The sequence below is a fragment of the Numida meleagris genome, chromosome 6 (genome assembly GCF_002078875.1).
Source record: "Numida meleagris isolate 19003 breed g44 Domestic line chromosome 6, NumMel1.0, whole genome shotgun sequence".
Lineage (NCBI taxonomy): Eukaryota > Metazoa > Chordata > Aves > Galliformes > Numididae > Numida > Numida meleagris.
Window position 1 is genome coordinate 28,442,373 of NC_034414.1, and position 19,346 is coordinate 28,461,718.

At 44.6% G+C, this 19,346-nt stretch overlaps 1 protein-coding gene across 7 annotated transcripts in view; it reads right to left on the reverse strand.

Annotated features, from left to right (window-relative positions):
* Positions 207–19,346, reverse strand: part of SUSD6 (sushi domain containing 6) — a 77,761-nt gene continuing 58,621 nt past the window's right edge. For all 7 annotated transcript variants that reach the window (XM_021403159.1, XM_021403163.1, XM_021403165.1 and 4 more), the window contains 4 exons: positions 11,637–11,834; positions 8,526–8,664; positions 6,590–7,011; positions 207–5,140 (listed from right to left, as the gene is read on the reverse strand). In XM_021403159.1, the coding sequence (XP_021258834.1) occupies positions 5,115–5,140; positions 6,590–7,011; positions 8,526–8,664; positions 11,637–11,834 (785 nt within the window). In that variant the 3' untranslated portion in view covers positions 207–5,114. The remainder of the gene's footprint in view (positions 5,141–6,589; positions 7,012–8,525; positions 8,665–11,636; positions 11,835–19,346) is intronic.

Below are 19,346 nucleotides of genomic sequence, written 5' to 3' on the forward strand. Positions count from 1 at the left end.
CAAGGAGGTCACTTTGAGGAATACCACCTTCAGAGGGCTGCACCAGCTCTGCAGCCCCTCCTGTTTCAGCACCCGAAGCTTCAGCATCATCCTGACCTCCACATGGATGGCACTGCAGTTCAGCAACACTCACTCTGATCTGCTACACCTTCAGTCCATGAGGCCCAAGCAGTTTGAAACATAGACAAAGATCACAGCTTCACTTCAAAAGAACATTTTTTTTTAATTTAGAAATGCAGTTATATACATAGAACAATTAAATTAAACTTTGTACAAATATTAAAATACTATCTTCACACCCACTGCAATGTACAGGATACCAGAAAATATATATAAAATAAAGCAAAATAGAACTTATCGAGTGACATCCTGCACAGCATCAATTATGGTCTTGTTTTTAATCCCACATACATATGGAGTACCATTCTGCAAATAATTCCATAGTGGTGCAATTCAGATTTAAAAAAAATAACAAACATGTATAGGAAAAGAAGAAAAGATTAATGCACCAAAGGCAACCAAGCTCCCCTTGCATTCGCACCAGCAGCTACCAGCAGTCCGCCCACCACACCACAGCACAGCTGCTTCATAGGCAACGCAGCTTCGTGTTCTTTTTGAGTGGAAAAAGAAGTCGAGAATCAGAACTGAAACATTTTCCAGCACAAGTCCGTTGCCTCTGTCCGTGCCTACCCCAGGATGGAAGCAAAAGCAAAGCCTATGAAAGGAAATACAAAAGCATCAGGAGCCCGCTCTGGTGGGCACAGATGTGTAGGGAACCTGCAGCGACCCGCCTGAAGCAGTGCTGAATGCAGGGCCCTGTGTGGGAAACACCTCGCTCTGTCCTGGCCGGGAGGGCAGGGGGAAGGGGTGAAGGACTGGAGGAGTGCTTATCTCCTGTATAAAAATATGCCTTAAAATGAAACCCGCTGTAGGAAACCTCCATGCACTTTCAAAGCATTTCATAGAGAAGAAATGTTTTTAAATAAAGTTCTTCCGCAAAGAAAGGTTTTCACAAAGAACAAGTTCAATGTGCAGTTCCCTGGGAAGGGCTGAAGGCTGAGGCTGGGGTGAGGCCAACGTGGAAAACAGATGGGGTTTACTGCATTTATACACAGAAACTAGAAAGTGAAATTGATTTAATCTGGTGTCTGGAGAGAATAAGAAGGCAGATTTTGTAGAACAACTGCTATCAGAACATGAAAACCAGGCTTTGCAAGCCTGTTCTAAGAAGGTCAGCAAGGAGATCTCAGTGTCCTACTAGTTGTACATTAATACTTTTATCCAGCAAGGCTGGGGGCTTGCTAAACCCAGACAAAGCACAACTCCCTTAGAACCTGGTCATGAAGGCATTGGGTATTGTTAGCCTGCAGCATAGTTCTTTGTGGCCACAGCTATTCCTCACCCACCCCAATCCCTTCCTGTGTTCCCTATCCTGCACTGCACATCACTTAACCAATGCACGGTTACTTCCAGTGGCTGAGCCTGCTGCTCCCTCGTAACTCCACTCCTTGCAATTGTTCCCATTTTTCTATTGCACATAGTACTTTGAATTTCTGACATGCCCTTTATTTTTTTTTTTAATACTGGACCCCAAAATAATTTACAAAAAAAAGTGCTATTTTTATTCTTCCAATGTAATTGATTTTAACGTTCTTGGTTTTCATGGGGCCAAGCATAAATGGCACAACGTGAGACGATTATGTCGGGGGCATTAAATAAGAAACATGCTTCCCTTTGAATTCTTTTTGTCAGGTGTAGGTGGGAAAAAAAGGTGGAAAAGAAACCAAAGCAAGTCACCCACCACGTTGCATCTTATCAGGCTGAGCCCCTGCACTCCCCATCACCACATGGAGACCTCCCTGTGACAGCAAGCCCCAGGACTCTCTCAGAGGCAACCAGCACCCTGTGAGAGCAGGACTCAGGCTGAGGGATCCTTATATGTCAGCCCTTGCTCTCAGAAGCGAAGACAGGATTCTACAATTTAGTCAATCACCCTAAACCTCTGTCCCAAGGACTTCCTAATCCTCCACAGAATAAGAACAAACACAAGTAACAATCTCTCACTGATCAGTAAATGAAATGAGTTCTTAATCCCTCTCCCCTTTGGAAAAAGTTGTCAGGCAGTTGCTGCTTAGGTTCCTCCCCCAACCATTCTACCCTCTTTTACATGAAAATGTAAAGCACCCTGGGAGCTCCTGCTTCATCTCCATGCAGCCCAACAGAGGCTGACTGTTAGTGGCTGATCACAAGACCTACGCTTGCATGTTTTCCCCAATTACTAAAGCCGTTTTCCATAATTTCTTAAGTAAAACAAAATGAAAGCGCTCCCTCTTCTGCACAGCTTCCTTCTCTTCCCACCCAAATGGAATTTTTCTCTCCTAAGCTGGCAGCTGCTTACTTTACAACAGCAGAGAGCAGAGGCAGGACCACACAGTACGTGCTTTCTGCTAGCTGAGCAGGCACTCATCCAGGGCAAGGTCAGCCTTGGCATCAGCTTCCAGCTTCATCAAGGCGTTCTTTCACCAACCCGGTTCTGAGCCAAAAGGACTGCTCCTTGCAGGAAGACAGCACACACCTAACCTCTCCTCCCTGACTGCTCAGGCTTGAGTAGGAAGGTACTTGAGAATCTAAGAGCAACTCCTGCTCCAAGCTGGTTAGGTAGCAGAAGAGTCACATATTCTCCCTCTCAGCCTTGCAGTTGCTCAGTCTCTCCACATGCCCTGACAAAACCAGTGAAAGAGACAATTTTAATTTTTAAGGTAGAAGTTGAAAACTAAATGTGAACATTTCCACTCTTATTTTCTAAAATTCCAATAACAGGTGTGTAAACATTATCACTCTGCAGTCCTTGAATTTGAAACAAAACAGCCCATTGTAAAACAACATGGGATCTTCATAATCTCAACTGAACAAAAAATACCCAAACCATCCAAACTGGATTTATCAAGTCCTCGTGTTAATGAAAGATAACGTGAGCAACAGAGAAGGAAACTTAAAATGCTGTATTCTTAAATTATTAATATCCCTCTGAACAGGGATGAGGAAAATATGATTCTTCCATCCACAGGCACGCACTGTCCCAGCTGCTCTAGGATTAAGCAGCTAACCAGAAACAGCAGGTGCAGGGCCGGACGCTACAGCCAAGCCCCATTTCCAGGAACCAGAGTTAAGCCACAGCGATTATTATTTTATTTTTAAGGTGTTACGTCACTTTTACTAAGTGCTCTGACAGTAGTACGTTCTTGGAGCAACAAGGATGAGGATAGTAAGGATCATAAAACAAAAGCAAAGCGGCAAAGAGCACCCCTATTTATCTGTTCATTGCCACATGACATGTAAGGCCATGGCCATTTTGCTCCTTCAACTCAAAGGAAAATCTAGCAACTTCTCAAAAGGCAAACACTCTCCTGGATACTTCAAGATGGTTATGACAACATACCTGCATTTAAGAAGCCAACTCTTCCTGATAAAGCCAGTTCCATGGAACCCAGTTTCCAGACCACCCCTCTAAAGAGTCCTACAACTACCACACTTCTGTGACTGGATCACCTACCCCAAATGAAGCTGGTTTGCTGCAAAAATGAAATCCCATTAACAGCAACCAAGATATTCTGACCTGCTGTAGGTAACTGTAGGGAGTAGAAGTACACATTTTTGGATTTTCTTTTCTCTGCTACCAGAACTTAAAGCGATCTTCACAATTTACGTCCAAGATTAAGCCATGGCATCCTCTGGTCAGTGCAGTCAACCTTCTCTTGCAGCAACAGGCAACCTGTGTTGTATTTAGAAGAGACCTTGTAAGTGCTGTTGACCCCAAGCCAAAATGAAGAAGCCCTTCCCTGTGAGCCCACTGAGGACACAACAGCAGACTCTTGCTAGACTGTAGCCTCTTAGGTGGTATCAAGGGCTCAAGTAGCAAAATACCTACTGCAGCTGGGAAGATAATTTGGGATTGCACCGATGGCGCTAAGCATTGACCACCTACGTGTAAGTTGTTCTTGACAATTTCAAACACATGAACTGCTTCCAGATTACATCTGAAAGCATTACCTCTGCCTGAAGATCTGACCAAAGGAACTTAAGCATTAGTGCAGAACCACCTTCACTGGGAAAGCTCTGTAAGACACACAGTTTATTCAGAAGAGCAGGGCCACAAATTTGGTTCCAGTCCCGATGTCTAAAAGCAAATGCTATTGATTCACAGAAAGTCAGAGCCTCCAAGCTTTCTGCACACTTCCCACTGGCCACTCTTCAAGGCTCTCCCACAATCTAACATTAGAAGCTGCTCTGGCACCAGACCAAAGAGAAAAAGAGTGGTTTCATCAACACTACAGTCCCAGTCACAGCCTCCAGAAACACAGCATAACCAAGTGGGCTGCACCGGTAGTAAAGGAAGGAGGAGACAAAAGTGATTTTTCAGGAGTTGACTCTCGTAAAGGTCTGTTTTGAGAAGGGGGCAGGGGGCATTCCTATGTTTTGGACTTCTCAGCCTTCAGTGCTCTAGCAATTCTCAACTGTTATTGCACAGTTAAGCTGCCTCACAGTCCATCTCATTTGAGGCATTCCTAGATATTACAAGCTGCCCCTTTCAAGGCTAGTGTCAGTCCCAGTGAGGCAATTTGTCCTGCCCTGTTATAAAAGAGGATGCTGGAAGAAGAGCCTATATAACATATATGTATATATAAACTGTCTGCACCCAGAGAGCAAGTGGTTTCAGCCCCTGCTCTCTGGGCAACAGAAGGGCTAGAGAGGCTGCCAAGCTGCAACAAGCCGGTGTGAGGAGGAGAAAGGCACAAGAAAAGAGCAGCTCTTCAGAGACTGCTGTCAAACATCTGGCTGGGGAAAAGGAGAGGAGAGCTCAAATCCACTGCGTTCCTTGAGCCCCTGATGCATATGGAATGGGGAAGCCAGCGCTGCACCAGCCCCACTGGTGCATCCAGGAGGCAACCTGGCAACATCCTTTGGATCTTCAGCTGAGGGCGTCTCTGCTTGGAGGTATCCAGGGCACAGCTCGCGAGGACGGGGAAGGCTGCACAGAGTGCTTCTGTCCTGAAGGCAGGGAGGGGAGGAGGAAGAAATCCAAGAGCGAGAACGCTAGACAAGTACAGCAGGCCTCATGCTTCCTTCAGTAAGGGAATATCTGAATGGTGGGGAGAGAAATAAAACAGAAAAAAGTCAAACTTCCATCATTCAACACACACCAGAAAAACTACTGTTGCAAGACAGGATCCCACTTCCATTATGTGATAATGCAGTACTCTTCCTGTCATTGTAGCATATCAGAAGGGACCTCTGACGGGCCAACTTGCCTCTGCAAGCAGGACCATCACCACCCCCAGTCTTAAAAATCTCAGATGTCTAGCCCAGCACTGCCCTCCTAGCAGGAAGTATTTTCCTAATGTCTGATCTGACTCCATCAAGTTACACTTTGTGTTTTACCAGATTAAGCCCAGCTCCCTCCCAGGACCCCAGCTACCTTGGCAAGCCTCCAACAGTGCCTGACAAGTTTCCCCACACCCCTCTTAAACAGGGAGTCCCACAAGAAGAAAAAATATTTCCACTAAAGCCTCAATGTTGTGCAGGGAAGGGTAATATCCTTCTTTCCTTCTTTCCCATGACCTCACCAAACTCTTAGTTTCTCAAAATATCTGAGACAAGAAGCTTCTTGCTGTGTCTGGGGTGGGTGAGGATACACAGATAACATCTGCCCTTATCCACCCTGAAGAAATGCTGCAACTTCCTTATCTTTGAACCATAAGCACAATCTTTATGGTCTTCTGCTGCACAGGGCAACCTGCTACTGTACAAGCTGCATCAGAGGCAATATGTGTTTCCAGGCAGTAACAGAACGTGACACAGTGCAGAGGTAACACACTGTAGTATCTCCACTGTGGACTTTTTTTGGTAAGCACCACTTTTGGGTTTCCACTGTTTACATACTGTAAGATTTAATGCCCATCTCAGGACATGTTGCCACTTCCATCCTTCAATGGAAATCTCCTTTAATTGTTTTTATTGCATGGCTTCTGGATGGCATTACTAAGGCTGTAGGGCTTGACACCACAGAAGGGAGTTCTACCCTGAGCTATCTACAAGACAGTTAAATGTTTTTGTCTAAAGACACAGCAGTCTCTACAGAAGCAATCTTAGGCTGCAGCTCCACACCAGCTCTGGCACTGTAAAGTAACTGCTTGAGGGCAGAACAGTGAGGTTAAGAACGCAAGATCCACTAACCATTAAAGAGACTTCCACCTCTGCTCTGTACAGTAAGTTCAAGCACATCCCTTGTGTTTTCATGTGTTTTCTCACATGCCTGGGCTGCAGCACCACATGTACGGTGACAGTAAGCTGCTTACTAAAACCATCTTAAAATGAAGAAGCTTAAACACTACAAGGGGTTTGTATTTCAAGCATATCCTCCCACTTCCACCAGCTTGTTTTCCATAAGTGTAGCTATTTTACTGCCTTTGCACAATGATGCTTGAAGTTGGCATTTTTCCGCAAATCCTTTGCTGTGTCAAGACTGGGAAGCAGAACCCCGGCATACTCTTAAGAGTCTTATACAGTGCTCCTTGCCCAAGTCACATACCATCTGTGTATTCCTCAGAGGAAGTGAGTGATAAAAGGCTCTGTATGTCACTGCTTTCTGAATCTTGGACTTCTTTTTGTACAGGTCTACTGTTAGCCATACCAGCTACCCATGAAGAGGTAGCAGCCTGATGCACAAGAACAGTTTCAGAGCGCTGAGAGCCACTGGCTTCACACAGTCCAGAGTGTCCGGGGGCTTCATCTTCTCTATCAAGGCTACTGCGAACCTCTTGGTCCTGCTGCTGCATCTCTCTGGCTCCATTCTGCCCAGCTCCCTCTGACAGTACGATTTGCACCCGGGAGTCCGAGGGTGGAATGCAGTTCCCTGTGCTGCCATACACTGCTTCTTCATAGGATGGCAAGGCCACTTGGACACCATCCACCATGATAGAGACCTGATCTCCGGACACACCTTGGTCTCGCCTCAAAAAGAAAAAAAAAAAAAAGACAAAGAAGGAAAAGTTGAGCACGTATATTTTATATATACTTTTGTTACAAGAACACCAGTAGCCTCCCACCTCAACCACAGCAAAATTATGATGTTCACAAACATGAATGGTGGTTTACTGAAGTTAAACAAGCATGGCTTCGCAGCTCTACTGTGAATTGCCATACACACGATTAGGGGCTGTAATTTGAAGTGACTAAGGTTATACTGCCTCCCACCTCATGTGCCTCAATAGCTAAATCTGACAAAGATCATGACTCAGGGCCTCTGCTGTCACAGCCTGCAGATAAAGAAAACTCTGACCACTGTTGATTTCAGTTTGTTACAGTGCTCTGCTCTGAAACACCAAGCACTGTATGTTCTGCTACCTATGATGCTGGTAAGATAACTGGCTGGCACAGGTGGGTCAGATAGCTCTTCAATTGTCACAGCATGGATCAACCTAGGTCAACGGATCACAGTCCTGAGACTGAATTTGTATTTGCCATAATGGTTTGGACTTCTGCAGAAAAGGACAAACTCCTGTGCCTCTGAGCCTCCCTCACTGTTGGACAGCCACGTCTCTACTCTTATTTGCGAAGGATTATTTGTTGTGAAGGAGGACTCCACAGTGACGCTTTTGACATAAGCTGGCAGAAGTGTTACAGCTGAGTCCCTTCTCTCATCCACAAACCTAGGCCAGGAGGGTTCTCCTCCCTGTGCAGGGAACCAGGGCATATTTGCATATGTACATCATCAGCAATACTGGCAGGATTCAGGACCTCAGGATCACAAAGACAGACTTGGGGAGATGCGTATATACCCAGACATCTACTTCAGTAACTATCCATGGCTAGAAGAGGCAGGAGATCAATCAACAGTCGGATTTGTAACTTCTAACATTTAAGGCCATGGAAAAAGAGCAAAGAAACCACTAATTAGATGGCACAATAGAAAAGCGATTGCAGCTGGGTATCGCAGGCCACTGTTTCAGACTACTGCCAAAGGATCATGGGACAGAGGAGCAACTGATGTGAGGAACACAGCAGTGTGGGGCAGGACGTTCACACACAGGCACTGTATTTCTGGGAAAACAGAAGGGAGGCAGTGAGGCCAGGCTTCTGCGAAACCCAGAGAGTCCTGTGCCTACACAGGTAGCTCAAAGCAGCAGGCAAAAAAGTCACAGCCATGTAGCTCTAGAGTGTATTAGAACAATAGCTTAGATATGACACAGATGTCATATGATATGACTGCCTCTTTCTTTCCTGAAAATTAGACTGTACTGTCACCAGCCCTTCACACCAACATGCCCTTTGTAATCTAAATGTAGGTTCTAGCCTACCTGAAGCTTCTGACTGAAAACAGCCTCTTGTGGGAATTGCCCCGACTCACAGGGCAGAAGTAGAGACACAGGTAAGTAAAATGAAGACCTAAACCAAGTACCTTTTTGAGTTTCTGCTGCAAAGAGACAGGATACCTTGGAGCCCATCTAAACCCCAGCTACACTTACCTGCTGTGATGGAATGACTTCAGCTTTGGCTGCAACAAAACAAACAGCACAACTAAGAGAAGAATCAGAGCGACAGAGCTCGCTGTGGAGGCTACTATGGATAGCGTGGGTACTCCAATTGCTGGCGGGGAGTCCTTTTCTGCAAAATCAAGAGGAACACAAAATGATTCATTCTCTTAAATTACTGCTGTAGGGAACGAGTAACATTCACGTTGCCTTCTCTCAAGAGTTATACTTGGGTGCACAGATGAAGAGCCCAAGTTTCTCGTACAGTCAAGGCAGAGCAGTTATCTCCTTCAGAGGACAGTTCAGAGCTTAAAGTGTTCCCTCTCCATCAACTGTAAAGGAAACATGAAACAAAATATGCAGATATAAGGGTACTTTGGATGAACATATGGCACACACAGAAAAAGAATGCAAGGTGGTCACATACAGACAGAGGGGGAGTGGTGGTAAGGGTCATGTTATATTTACATCTTGTTGAGCAACACCTAAAAAAAAACATCCTGATGTCACCAGCAAGGTCTGTAATTGTCTTGCACAAAAAGCAGGATATTCTAAGGCCGAACAGTAGAAAAAACATCCAATTAATGGATTTTCTTGACTAATAAAACAGTTTCCCAAAGGAAGGGAGTGGAAGTCACCTGGCCTATTATTATTTAAGATACAGAAGTATTCCATTTCTTTCTCACGCACATACCACAGGAAATGGAGAAGGAAGGGAGCTGTTGCTTTAATAGGATAAGTTTTCAGTATTAGATACACATGCTCTGTCCACATTATCCCCTCTTGCCCTTTCCTCATCTCTGCTGTGTGAGTGTACAAGAAACATTTTGACTTTTAAAGGTCCATGGCAAGACACAAATATATTAGGAGTTGGCAGAGAAGGGCCCGGAGCTGGCATAGCTGAGCACTGCATGTCATGCCTAGAATGTCACGCTAGTCCTTTCACCTCCCTCGAGCACATAATTGCCTGTATGTGCTGTCTCTGTCCTTAATTCATGTCTTCGGTAGATCTCTACACACCTCAGCACCCCATCAACAAGTACTACCATCCATTTCACATTCAGGAAATTCCTATCTATGCAATTCCACAATTTCTTTTTGCTACATTTATCACATTCTCCAGGATCAGTTCACAAACTGCAAAACACATTATCATATAAAGATGAAGAGGAAAAAGAACACAAAAACAGAAGAAAAAAGCTAGAGGACCACTGTTTTTAAGCCTACAGCCTGAAAGCTATACCCAAAACAGGCATGTAATTGGGAACATCTGTTAGCATTTTATCTTCTTTCAGGATTAAACTTATTCGTTCAACCGTTCTGAAAATTTTCTAGAAACAAGTTCAAAAGTAGCCTGAACTGTCCCCAAGTAAAAACTGCATCTAGTACATTTTTCCTTCTGGCAAACAAGACTGAGTAAGCACTTCCATTTTCAAGATCATTCAGGGCACTATGAATACACTGACAGGGAGAAAGAGTAGGCAAAACGAGAGTGCTCTACTTTCAGAACTGACATACAGTTCTGCAAAACTGCTCACCACACAGGGCACAATTCAATACATCCAACATCTCAGATTCCAACAAGATGCTCACTAACTAATACAAGAAACTGCCAAAAGGCTGTGAGGCTAACAGGCTCAGAGATACAGAAAATATCTGATAATTGCCAGGGATTTCATTTACTGTATATGGAACAAGTGAGATGTTACCCATTACCCATCATCTTAAGACCTACCCCCTTTCTCTCTACGATTTTCCTGCTCCTCCCTCCTTTTTGTTTTGTGGAAGAGTCCTGTTAGTTAAACCTCAACTGACTCTGAGCAATTGTTTCAAAGCCTGTACTGTGAAAGCAATAGCTTTTTCACTTGGCCAGACTTTTGAAACCCCACACATTTTAAGGCCACCAAACCTACAGAATGCTAAAGAAATCTGAGGGACTGCTGCTCATCACAACACAATTCCTTTAGCCCTGAAGTAAACCAAGCGCCACTGTGCAAGAACACCATTCAGGGAGTTTCACTTGCAAAGCTTTTTTCTGCCGCCTGGGTGCAGCAAGGGGAAGGGGGATCACCATAGAAAGGAAGCCCGTGCTGAATTTGAAAAGCCTCTTCAGGATCTAATTGCTGGCAGGTGAACTCCCAGTCCTCTTTTCTTATACATCACAGGAAGGAGCTGTTAGAGTGGCTGTGACAGATACTGATAGTGTGTTTGGGTCAGGACAGGATGTTCCAGAGTTTTCAGATATGCAGCTAGCTCCAGAAAGGCCCTGAACATGCTTTTCTTTCTCCTTCTGAGCTAACACATTCTCCTTTATGGATTACAAGATATAACCTCAGACTCCACATCTTGCTGACTCTGGATGACTGAGCAGTAAAACTCTAATAGCAGGACAAATGTGAAGAGTGGAAGGATTTTCTCTTTATCCAGTATGCATGCTTTAAAACCAGAAAAACAGTTGGTAGCTAGGAGCTATGCGATGAATATTTTCCTGCAAATCTTTTTACTTTTATGCTTTCATGGAGGAAATCCTGTTCAGCTGGGAAAGACGCACAAAACAAAAACTGCCCGTGTCCATTTGGAGAGAATCAGCAATGTCCTTTCCTGCTAGTACAGTGAAAAGTAGCACCACGAAGCTCTCTGCCACAGGAGGCCAGCAGTTAGTTAATTTGCAAAAAAGGAGGTTGGCTCTGCGGACTGACATGCACGTACAGAAAGGTACACCACTGAAGGAGATGCACTGTCAAACCCACCAGGAGCAAAAATGGAAAGCAGGGAAAATGTTCCAGTTTCAAGGCCTCATCTGTTTCTGGGATGAGAGTTGCCAAAGTAAGATTCCACCTAAGTAACAAGTTACCTGCTTTATGCTACTTTCCATGGGCTTTTTCTTTGCATGAAGGACTCTAGAGTTAGCATCTGATGGGCAGCTACACAAGAGGCATTTTTGATAAAGAGCTATGACTGTGAGCTGCATTTAGAAAATTGCTGGAGCAGTAAAGCACAGCAGTACGGGTTGCTTCAGCACAACATTGTATAAAGTGAATCTGAAATGCCAGTGTAAAGGCCAATGTAATTCTGAATGTCCCACTGAATAAAATGAGTACTCACCCGGACTGAGTCTGCAGCTAACTTCCATGGCAGGGTTCCACTCTCCATTCTTACAGGTCAGGTATTTATAGTCTCCTTTCAGCATGTAGCCTTCAACACATAGATATTCTATGACACTGCCCGAAGTCAGAGGGTCGTTGCAGGGACTAGGGTGGCATTTGTAGCCTCCATTCTCGGGCTGCGGTGGCTGGGGACAATCTGGAAAAAAAGAAAGCATCATAGTTATCTCAGAAGATGATGTCTGCTGCATAATAGATGTTGTGCATAGATTAACTTCCACCTAAGAACACTCGCTAAATTGAGAAGAAACTACTAAAAACAAGAAGAAAGATTGTTATACAACAGCAAAAGATACTGCTTAGTTTCACCTCTGATACGTCTTTTGTGACTGCTTAGTACAGCTTATTATCCCAGCTATACAATCTAGTTGGCAGGCAATGAACGGATGATATTTTCACAGTGACATTTAAGTTTGTTACAACAGGAATTCTGCGTAAGAAAGGCCCAGAAAATCCTTGATGTTATCTTTTCCCCACAGCAGTTTCACCAGTGACTGGGGTGAAGCTAACAGCCAGGCTCTCTGATTAGCCTTCCAAGCCTCATATGGAAGAAGGGCAAGACCTTCTTCTGAAATGAATGAAAGACCCCATTGTACTATGGGTACAATGTCAAGGTACAGACCTGACCCAAAAGTTAAAATTCCTGATTTTAGCTGCTTTATACAGATATACCACATACCATCCTGCAATAGAACCACATATTCTAGCCTATTTTTAAAAAGCAATTAGTTACAAAGATATTTTTAACACAAACCATTCATTTACCTATATGAAATCTGCAGTGCTGAAAGCCCTTTCCATCTCTCCTTGCACCTCCCCTATCCTAATGGATACAGACATACTAAGTGTGAGAAAGTTTGTCGGAGAATTTTCAACAGCTATTCAAATAAAAACAAACTACAAATGAGGAAACTGCACTAGAAACAGGAGGTTCGTGCTTCTTAGAATCTTATCTCCTTTGGCAGCTCTTGGCGATGCAGAACAGGTTCCATACGCCTTCATGCCACACACGTACCCGACTGAAAGGGACAAATCTGTAAATCTGGATCAGCTTCTCAAGCTTCACAAAAGAAAATAGATGAAAGATCCCTCCAGATATACTTTGGGGCATGGAGAACCAAGAAACCCACCAACTCTATTCTACTCCAGTGTGGTCATGCAGGCTTACCCCTAATCTCTGGAGCATGTGAGAAACCAACCGGGCAAGCTTCAGTTAACTGGGTTTTGTGCAGGGTCTAAGAAGACTGAGAAAACTTTGGAGATTCGTTCCACTACAGAAAAATCTGCTACAGTGCTGTAGCGCAAGTGACCCTTGAACCTAATCACGTGTGAACGCATCATAGGCAATGCCTTGTAAATGCCAGTAAACCCCAAGATGAAGTGCTGAGTGAAACCAAAAGCCCTCTGGCATGAGTTCTGCCAGCTTTATAACTGCAATTCAATTTACTTTTTGAGAGAAAAGCTTAACAGGGGTCTAAGAAGCAGCCTTTCAATAAGACTTTGTTCTCCAGGAGATTTATTCTTAAACAAGCTTCAGAGAAGCCACTGTCCTGTCCCTCCCAAGTACTGACTGTTGCAGCTTCTAAGTTTATTTTTTTTCTGTGACCATTTCCAATTTTGTAACCAAGGTTTTAACCCTTTGCCTTACAAGGCTAAAACGTGCTTTCACTGAAAGCCTGTCCAATGCAGCCGAGTGACAGACTCATCACACATTTCACATCTAAGCACTTCTGCAGGTCAGATGCGCTTCCTGCTAAACTGCAAGGACCCGTACAAGCACTAGAAATATTCTCAACCATACAGCAAGTACCTCTCCAAGTAATGGCAGAGCTGTTGGAGAAACCTCTGCTGCCACAGCAGCCAGGACAGCTTCCCCACATCTTTGATGGCACAGGAGGCATCTGGAATCACTTAGGAGCCATCTGAGCCCCTCGCCATGCTGCCTCACTCCAGCAGGAATTTTCCCACACATGCACACAAGTTTCCCATTTCCGGAGGAGCCCAACAGGCTGGCCTCTCTGCTTTAAGGCCTTTGTTAGTCAGCAGATGAGATATGGAGACGTGGCTAGCAGGGCTTTCTGCAGGAAGCTTGTCGCTTTGGGTGTTGTAGAGGGTCACACAGAACAATACAGTCTGTTGTGGTCCCTCAATCAAATCTTCAGTTGGTAGAGCCACAGAGCTGCTGTTCAGAAGGCTGAGGAGTGACCAGCTCAGCCTGGCTCAGCAAAGGAAGCTTGCTATTTCTCAGCAGCATTCACACGGTCTCTGCTCTCCAGCTGCAGCCAACAGAGCTTCCTCTGTCACCCACGCGTGCTGAGTTATCTGCAAAAATCAGCTAGCACTGACTTTTTGCACACGAAAAAGGCACTCACATACACCATAGCAGAACTCTCAAAGGCCTGCAAATTCCATGGTATAAGCAATCCCACAGAGCCCTAGTTTGGCTTCCTTGTGCAAGTGCTTCAGGCTCAGATCTGCAGCTATGTCACTACAAACTGGTTTGCTCCCCACCACCTCCACAGGCTGCTCAGCAGGGAAGGAGAAGGACAGCTGCTCATTACGTGCTCAGTCCCCTGACCCGGAGCTGTCCTCGTCAATGAAAGCTTCAGAATCAGTCACCTCCTTTTCCTCCTACCTCTCCCTGAGGTCATTTGACACCCAAGAACACCACAAACACTTTAAGAAAGACACCTTCACTCTGACAGAACAGGCCTCCCCTGGCCACACACATGGATGGAGGATGTAGGCAGAAGGGAAGAGCTGTCTCTCAGCAGTCCAGAGCGTGGCCATGCTGTGAAGGGGCATGGTTTGGGAGCAAGGAACCTGCCCCAGTCCATCCGCAGCTGCCGCTCCCAGCCAGGCCGCATGCTTTTAACCTTCGCTGAGGTTTGCATGCTGCTGCCAGCCTCAAGCTAACGTTACTTTGGCAAACTGCCCAATGCTTTCTGAGGCATACAAACCAAACAATGGAGGAGGATTTTTGAGTGTTTCAGCCTCTAGTGGGGCTGGGCAGATTTCAAAGGACACAGCAAAACCAGGACACACAGATTTATTCTGTGCAAGTTGTCAAAGGCAGGTGGCGCATGGTGGATACATTGAAGCTTCCCAAAAGGTTACAAAAATTCTTCTTAAGTTGTGGAACACATAAGAACAGATATTGTAACCACACACTCCCTTCCCAGCAACACCCGCCTAGACTCTCAATGGCATTTGCTTGTATTAGAAATACTAAGAAACACAGAGGAGCGTCATCAACTCACTCCCTGAAACACATGGTTCTTGGAATTACCCCAGAGTTCATGAGACATCTTAAAACAAACATATGTGCCAGGCTCTGAAGAAAAATAAAGACAAGTTAAGAAGTTATCAGCTTCCTAGGGGGTTACTGACATCCCGGGTTTGTAGCTATTCCCAGCACCTTTATTTGTCATGATCTGAGGACGCAAGGGAACAGTGGTTTTGAAGATGACAGCCTTTTGTGCAAAAAAGGGAGAGCTCTACTCCCCAAGGCCCAGTTTCTAAGAGGTACCAAAGTTTGGCCTCTCCTGAGAGCTGGTTATCCACCAACACACAGGGCTGGAAAACAGGCAGAAGATAACTGAGGAAAGGACAAAACGATTTGAGCATCACTGTACTCTGTTCAGAGATAAAGCAACTGTCATTTCCAGACTGATGGACAGAAATAAAATTATGTACTGAAGTTTCTGCAAATGTCATTCCAAAAGATCTGGTATTGAATTTATTGTCCATCAAAATGCAATATAAGGTTTTAATACATTAATGAAAAAAATACTATGCCAGTATGAACCTCCATCCAGCTTCCTATCAAATCAAATGGTAAGCACCATTTTTGTGTCTAGGTCACGTGAGAAAATACCATTCTCCTCACAGGGAGAGTTAACCACGTATATCTTCTTTGAATAACAGTTAGCGATTTGGCAACAAGCAACACAACACAACACTGCAAGGAACTGCTTTTTTCTTGTAGCTACAAGCAGCATCACACTGGTACCTTCGCAGGCTTCCTCACTCATGGCTTCAACAATACCCACTTGCTTCCTCTTAGACAGACTTTGCAGGCAGCTGTGATGGGTTGAAATACGGCTTCATTTGGAGACAATAAAAGATGTCAGATGGCCAGACTGATTAACCTAATCACCAAAGAATGAAATGGATCTTCCACAGCTTGGCTGCGCTGAAGCCAAGCCATAGTCCTGAACTCTGACCAGAGACAGTGCTACAAAGTACCTCTAACAACGTAAAAGCTACACAGAACCAAACACAGACAATACCACAGATGCAAGAAAATAACTTTGTGGGATGACAGAGTGAGGGGGTGATGTATTCAAAATACAGAAGAGGCACAGCTGAGCCCTGATCTCTGCAAGGAGAATTCAGAGATGAGCAGCTTTCCCAAGCCCATGCAGGATCAGACTGTTGTGCCAAGGAACAAGCACAATACAGTCAATTTACACATACAATATAAAATTAAAATATACTTAAATGTGATCAGACCATTACCACAGGCGTATAAAAGCTCCACAGTACTGACCTGCTTAGTGCAGACCCAGTACTATACCAGTGTTGACAACGGCACCTCACCACAGCAGTGGTTCATCAGCACTCTTTTTGTTTCTTTTTACAAGTATTATCTCTCAGATCCTAGCAGGGGGGTCTTACAGCTCTTTCTGCAACAAAATCTTAAGTTGCATTTTCAGCCACTCACCTCCTTTGCTGAGTAGTCTGACCCCACAGAGATGATGAAAACCAAACCCTCCTCAATGTAATACATTCTTAAGAGAAGGCAAATACTAATCATCATCTTCTGGAGCGCGTAACTAGGTTTGTAACTAAGCGATAACAAACCACTGCATTGCTCACCTTACGTGGGTGGACAGATTGGGAAAACATTGCTTAACAAAGGGATGTTTTGCACTGAACATAGTACAGTTTATTATACTTCTCCACAGCAAGGCACAAAAGTCACTAAAAGTAGGACAGCAACAGTTTTGACAAATCAAAGTTGCTGTTCATATTATATCCAGTCCAAATTCCAATAGCTTTATGAGGAAGCAGGACTGGGCCTCAGGTCAACTCCTCACTGACTACACACATGTTCCAGCATGTTTGACAGTCCTCACAGCAGCATCCTAGGAAGCTTACCAGCCCATCAAGAAGCATTTTGGAAACAACACGGGGGGGGGAACTTATGTGACTTCTGCTATCTCCAGCAGGAAGCTAGTCCTTTTCTTAAGAGAGACAGCTGGGACTGCTGCCCAGCCTTCAGATTCATATGCTGCAGTTCCCCTCTTGACACCAAGCAACCTGAAGCCCCAGTGTCCCTGCTGCCAGGGTAGAAGGCAACTTCTCAGCTGACTCCTTTAACAAGTGCCCCGTTCGGATCTGTTAGCATCTCCTGGCCTTTCATAGGAAGACCACCAGAAGCAGAAGATACTAAGCTGTTCTTCACCTTCAAGATTTACTCCATTTAACCAATGTTATCAAGACTCAGAGGAAAAACATCCTACAAACAAGAACCACTCTCCTGGTCTAACAAGATGTATACTCCCCTGGACAGTCTGGCTAAACCTGTTGTGATTGTTTCATACCAGCGCCTAAGTGTCCAGCCTGGTAAACAAACAGCTTTGTGAAGGAGAACACAGAAGCATCCAGTTAAAAAATTGTTCCTGTACTAGAGGCCATATGATTTGCTTCACGTTGCTGTTAGTTCTCTCAGAAGCCTTACTTTAACTTTCTTGTGCTATATTGGCACAGATTTTCATTGAGCAGCTTAAAGAAGATTGCCTTCCCTTTTTGTCTCTGTTTATATCTCCTGTCACACAGACGGGTTTCCCTCTCGGCCTCAGTCTCTGCCTATTTACCTTACTTGCTACAGCAAATTCTGCAGCGGTAAGGAGCGCTTCTCTGCAGAAGCCTCTGGTTCTCAGAAACATGGCCATCTTTGTTCTCTCAGGCAGGACTTTCCACTAGCTGTAGAGACAGCACTTCTAGAAAGGCATCCAAAATAAATACAAGATAGGGATATCTTCTACTTACTTGGCCCTGCTGTAGAGGCCTCCGATTTTCAAGTTGGCTAATCTGTGTGTCTGCATCATTTCAGTAAGACAGAAGGAACTGCAAAAGCTATTACTAACTTCTGGCGAAGATCTTCAAAAGCTCCAGTCTCTAGGGCACTCTTGAGAGTAATCCTCCTCCTCTACTCCTTTCAGCCTGGGTCCTGCCAGTTAAACGGGTGGTCAGAAACACCAGCTGAAGCCTTCTGCAGATGCTGCCCTTTTTCAGCACCTCAGACCTGAGGTTCAAGTTTAACACCACGCTGAAAACAACAGAGGCAGGTTCACTGTTTCTCTCCCGTTAGTGCTCTGAATTGGCCTGTAGCAATAGCTTTTCTTTTTTTTCTCCCAGTTATTATTTAAGTTCATCCACAAGCCTTCATCTTTTTTTTTTTTTTTTTTTTTAACAATACAAACATGACAGCCTGATGCAGCCAGCCAGATGGAGGGCTGGGAGTGCAAGTCAGAGACCAGCAGTAGTGCTGATTTTGGCTTGTGGAGGGTCTGGTAATTCAAACAGAGTGCTGCCCATGGATCCTACTCAGGACTGGCACTGAACATTAGTTTCACCTTAGGAAACCACTGAATGAATTTGCTAGCAAGAGCTCTGGCTGTATTTGCTATTTGCAGAAGAGACATTGTTTTCTCTCTTTTCAGAGTTTCAATTTATCACCAGCAGGGCACTACCTGACCTCTGCACTAATCTCCTGGTTGTTTGGTAAGCCAATAAGGAAACAATTTAACCCACCCTTTGCCCATTCCTGGATCTCTTTATTTATTGGATATATTCCCAACCTCTGTCACTGGTATTCAGAGAAGCATGAATGCCACCCAACCAGACAATAGTGTCACTGCTGTCCTTAGCCACTGCAGTAGGGTAACCAGCCAGAGTTGCCAAGCTCACTTAGCAGCTTCTTAAGCAACAACAAAGGCAACAGACCAGCAGACTGCAGTGCCTCAGCTTATACCTAACAGAACAAACTGCAAGTTCTCATGCAAGTCAAAACCTGTTTGGTTTTTAAAATTTAAGTTTTTTTTTTCCTCCTAGATATGTGATAGTTTCAAACCTTCCCACATCAGCATGGTGGGACAGACCCCTACCTAGCAATGCGATGAACTTAAAAAGCACTATATACCTACTGAGAGAAAAAAATAGAAAAACACAAAACTAAAGGAATGCCTACAACTGACGTACACACCATTTTCAACAGCAAGCACTTGAGTTTTTTAAACCATTCCCTAGTAGTAGATAGGAATTCATTGTCCAAGTTCGCTTGTTTTCTCAGGATGACTTCATCCATGACCCACAGAGTCTGGGCTTGCTGCCTTGAGTAGGAAAAATACTATACACCTATTTGATTCAGAGAGCACACTGGTAACTATAAGGCTTCTCTAACAAGAGCTCCTGCTGTGTCACTCTCACTCTCTGGGGGAGAGAGGCACGACCAGCACTGCTGCAGCATGACACCGACTGCAGAACAAAACTTTCCACAAGCTCCTCTCTTTGGGTCAGGACTTTTCCTCTTAAACCAGGACCTTCAGGCACATGTAAATCTGGGTTTGTGTTTGGTTCTAGG